The 4,265-nt window shown below is 60.2% G+C and overlaps 2 protein-coding genes across 2 annotated transcripts in view; one reads left to right on the top strand and one right to left on the bottom strand.

The window, feature by feature from the left end:
• PPT2 (palmitoyl-protein thioesterase 2) overlaps positions 1–1,748 on the top strand; it is a 4,194-nt gene extending 2,446 nt beyond the window's left edge. The window contains 3 exon segments of the mRNA XM_025192945.1: positions 17–209; positions 341–395; positions 649–1,748. Coding sequence (XP_025048730.1) covers positions 17–209; positions 341–395; positions 649–792 — 392 coding nt within the window. The 3' untranslated portion in view covers positions 793–1,748.
• A 656-nt stretch (positions 1,749–2,404) lies between these two features.
• SLC44A4 (solute carrier family 44 member 4) overlaps positions 2,405–4,265 on the bottom strand; it is a 13,144-nt gene continuing 11,283 nt past the window's right edge. Inside the window, 2 exon segments of the mRNA XM_025192936.1 lie at positions 2,405–3,822; positions 3,921–4,005. Of these exon segments, the coding sequence (XP_025048721.1) occupies positions 3,662–3,822; positions 3,921–4,005 (246 nt within the window). The 3' untranslated portion in view covers positions 2,405–3,661.

Below are 4,265 nucleotides of genomic sequence, written 5' to 3'. Positions count from 1 at the left end.
TGAGCCCCACCCGGAGCCCCTCACTCTCAACCTGCAGCCCCCCTGGCCCCCTGGCTGGGGCTCCAAGAGGGGGATGCCCTTCCTGCCCTCCTGTAATTGCTCCCTTCCCCTGGCATCTCCTCAGCCTGGAAGAGGAACCTGCTGCGGATCCAGAACATGGTTCTCATCGGGGGGCCCGATGACGGTGTCATCACGCCCTGGCAGTCCAGGTGGGGCTGCGGGTTGGGAGTGAGGGGCACTGGCAGGGCTGGGGGGCAGGGGCTGCGTTTTGGGATTGAGGGGCACTGGCCAGTTGAGGGGACCTGAGTCTCTGAGCACCCCCCAATGACCTCCCCACCAGCCTCTTCGCCTTCTACGACACTAATGAGACGGTGACAGACATGCGGGCACAGCCGGTGAGTGGCACATGGACACCTGGGCTCTGGGAGGGAAGTTCGGAGCTGGAAGTGAGAGCAGGGGGGCCGGGATCCCGGAGGTCTGGGGTCTCTGTTGGGGCATGGGTAGGAGCCCAGACACCTGGGTTCCCTGGGCATGGGGGTGGGGGCTGTGGGGTGCTGGGAGCCTGGATGCCTGGGTTCTCTGGGAGCGGGTAGGAGCAGGGGGCTCCCAGACACCTGGGTCCCACACTCCCCACCCCTCCACCCCCAGGTCTACCTGCGTGATGCCTTTGGGCTGAAGACCCTGGACGGGCGCAGCAGCATCCATACTTGCCTAGTGCCTGGCATGGGCCATGTGGCCTGGCACAACTCCCGGCGCGTCTACAGCACCTGCATCCAGCCCTGGCTCACGTAGCCCTGCCCGGACGCCTGGGTCCTCCAGCAGGGGAGGGGGCTGGCAGCCCGGATGCCTGGGTTCTCCAGGAGGGGAGCGAGGCCTGGAGACAAGGACTCCTGGGTTCTCTGGGACAGGACGGGGGGCTCGGGGTGAGAACAGGGAGGGCTAGGAGTCCAGACGACTGGGTTCTCAGCCATGTTGACAGTGGGGGTGGGGGGCTGGGGCTGGCTTGTGGGGGCTGTGGCTTGTGGGGGGCTTTAAGGGGGCAACTGGAGCTTGGACCCCCCCCAGTATTAACCCTTCCCTGTCCAATATCCCCCCTCCCTATTCCATGCACACACTCAGGGATTTGGGGGGGCCTTTCCTTGACCCCCCCAAAATGGAGCCCCCATTGGCTCAGGGGTGGGGGGGAGCCATAGCCGTACCCCCCAGGACAAGGCTGGGGGTGTACAGCTGGGTTGGGGGTACAAGGGGCCCCACCCCCCAGTCCCACACTCTGGGGGTCCCAGCCCCCACAGGCAGGGGAGGTGCCAGGCAGCTTGGGGAGGCACCTGGGCTCTTTGGGGGTTTAGCTTTGCAGGTGGGGGGAGCCTGGCTGGACATGGGGGGCTCCTGGGAGTCCCTGGCTTCTTTGGGGTACTATAGTTGACAGGAGCTGCAGAGGCTCTGCTGCTTTGGGGAGTCATGGTCACATGATTTCAGGGTTCAGGGCTGGATTTGGGGTGACTCGGGGTCAGTCCTGGGAGGCCTTGGCAGATGCGGGGGACAGTATTTGGGGGTTCGATCCCCCAGCATGAGTATTGAGGTTCCCCTTACTGTTTACATGCCCCGCAAGGCATAACTGCCCCTCCCCCAATTTGGGGGTGCAGTGTTATTTTAGGGGGGCTCAGTGTTACCTCTCCCCACCCCAACATGCGCTGTATTTATAGAATAAAGTGATTTATTCCCTAATTGCCGGCATCTGCATGTCCTTCGTGTTGGGAGAACCCAGGCATCCGGACTCCCAGACACCCCCACCCTGCCCTGCTGCCTCCTCTTAACCTGCCAGTTCCCACCAAGCCCATCTGGGCTGGCAGAGAACCCAGGTGTCTGGGCTATACGCTACAGGAGTTCAGGAGTGAGGGGCATCAGCTGGCCTTGGGGGTCTGCAGGTCAGGAGTGAGGGGCATCAGCCGGGTTGGGGGTTGCACTTACCCTCTTTCCCAGCTTCTCATTTTATGGGATGATCTCACATCTGGGTGACCAAACACCTGGGTTCTCCAGCCCCTGATGCCCTGTCTGGACACCTTCCCAGCCTGATGGGGTCTGGGGTCCCTAAGACCTTGTCCCCACTCCCCAAGAGTCACTGGGAGCTAAGAAGGGCACAGGTTTCACCCTGAGTTCCTAATGCCCTTAGGTTGCAGCCGGGGCTGCTGGGAAAGCCATGGGGGGTCAAGCCCAGGGTATCATAGAGGCTGGTCCTCTCCATCCCCACTGGATTTGACCCCCCTCAAACCCAGGGTCACAGGTGCAACTAGAGCCCCAAGACGAGAGGATGGAGTGTGAGAACGGGCCTGCTTCCAGCAGGGGGTGCTAGGGTGGGGGAGGGGGCAGCGAGAGGAGGACTCCACTTGATATCAATCAATCGCCTTTATTATTACGATTATTATTATTATTATATTATTATTATTAGATACTCATTCGGATTATAAAATATTCCATAAAAATCTGAAAAAAAGAGGGTGGAAAAAACAGCCCTTCTGTACAGTACTTCACTGGGGGGATGCCATAGAGACAGGGCAGGAAGTGAGGGAGTTATGGACAGGAAGTGGGGAAAGGAGGGGAATGTTTTGGGAAAGCAGGGTGGCTGACGGTGGAGCGTGGAGGGTGGTGGGGACAGAGCAGCAGAGATGAAGGTGGTCGGCCCTCCAGAGGGAGGCAGCTGTTGCCAGCCAATGGGGTAGGCCTTAACATCCAACGTGGCGGACAGGAACCGGAGCATCGGGGGCATTGGGGTCAAACTAGGAGGCGCCAGGGCCAGTGGCATACTGTGGGTCTCCAGCGCCAGGGGATCAGTGTTTCCCAGTGTTGCCCCCACCACCATCGCTACGCTACTGGCCAAGGCACGATGATGTGGAGGCCGCTGTAAGCCAATGGGAGCTGGCAGGTTCCCGTCCTGCAGGAAGTAGGGCTGAGAGGGTAGGGTGTGACGGGAGGTGCCAGATGGAGGTCAGCTCATGGGCAGGAATCGGCCCTTGCGGAGTAGGCCAGAAATCCAAGATGGCTGACATGAAACAGCAGGAACCCACGGCAACTCAGGACAACATGGCCGATGGGAAGAGCACCAAGTGCCACTAAAGTGCAGAGCCAACTGGAAAGACCCAAGTCACCCATTTGGAGCCAGCTAATAAGCGGGAGGGAGGGAGGGTAAGATGGCTGACAGGAAGTGCCATTGATGGGCAGGGCGGGGGGAGCTAGCTGGGATGATAAAATGGCCACCCAGAAGTGCTGCCCATGGGCAGGGGAGTTGGTGGTGGCAACAAGATGGCTGACAAGAAGTGTTGCCAATGGGTTGGCGGGAGTTGGCCAAGGCAAAACGATGGCCACCAGGAAGGGCTGCCAACAGGCTAAGGCACGAGGGGCTGACAGGAAGTGCTTTCAATTGGCTGTGGAGTTGGCCAGGGCAAGATGGCCACCAGGAAGTGCTGCCAATGGGGCAGGGAGTTGGCTAAGGCACCAAAATGGGCACCAGGAAGTGCTGTCAACAGGCCAGGGAGTTGTCAGGAGTTGGCCAAGACAACAATATAGCCAACAGGAAGTGTTGCTGCCAGGCCAAAGCCTGTGAATGGGAGAAGGCCGTGAAGACAAGATGGCCAACAGGAAGTAGGGGCAGGCCAGGAGCTGGCAGCTACTTCTTCGCCTTGTCCTTGGCCTTGACTTTTTCCTTGTCTTTGTCCTTGGCCTTGTCCTTGTCCTTGGTCTTGTTCTTCTTGTGGAGGATCTTCATGAGGGGCTTGGACATGTAGTAGGGCTTCTCCACACTGCCGTCATTCCGCTCCAGGTCCTCCACTGCAGGCGCAGGCCGGGTCAGGGGTAAGAGGCCAGAGGTCAGGGCTCAGGGAGGTCAGGGCTCAGGGAGGGTCAGAGGTCGGGGGTCAAGTACTCACAGAAGCAGAGGAAGAGGGTGTCCACGCACATGTTGTAGACGCTGAAGAAGCCGTGGGAAATGAGGTAGGCGCCAGCCACCACCGTCTGCCACCAGGGGGTAGGGGGGAGTCAGTGGGGGACAGAGGTGGTCCCAGATCCCCGTAACCCAGAGCCCCTGGCCCACCCCACAAATACCCGTACATCCCAGAGCCCCTGGCCCACCCCATACAGACCTCCGATCCCACAGCCCCCCATACCCCATAGAGACCCCATATCCCAGAGCCCCTCCAACACCCAAAAGAGACCCCCATATCCCTGAGCCCCCCCCCACATCCTCTAGGGCCACTCCCATAACACCACACCCC

This window comes from Alligator sinensis, unplaced genomic scaffold, assembly GCF_000455745.1.
Source record: "Alligator sinensis unplaced genomic scaffold, ASM45574v1 scaffold184_1, whole genome shotgun sequence".
Taxonomy (NCBI): Eukaryota; Metazoa; Chordata; order Crocodylia; family Alligatoridae; genus Alligator; species Alligator sinensis.
Note: the sequence above shows the minus strand (reverse complement) of the source record. Positions and strands in the feature narration are given on the sequence as shown.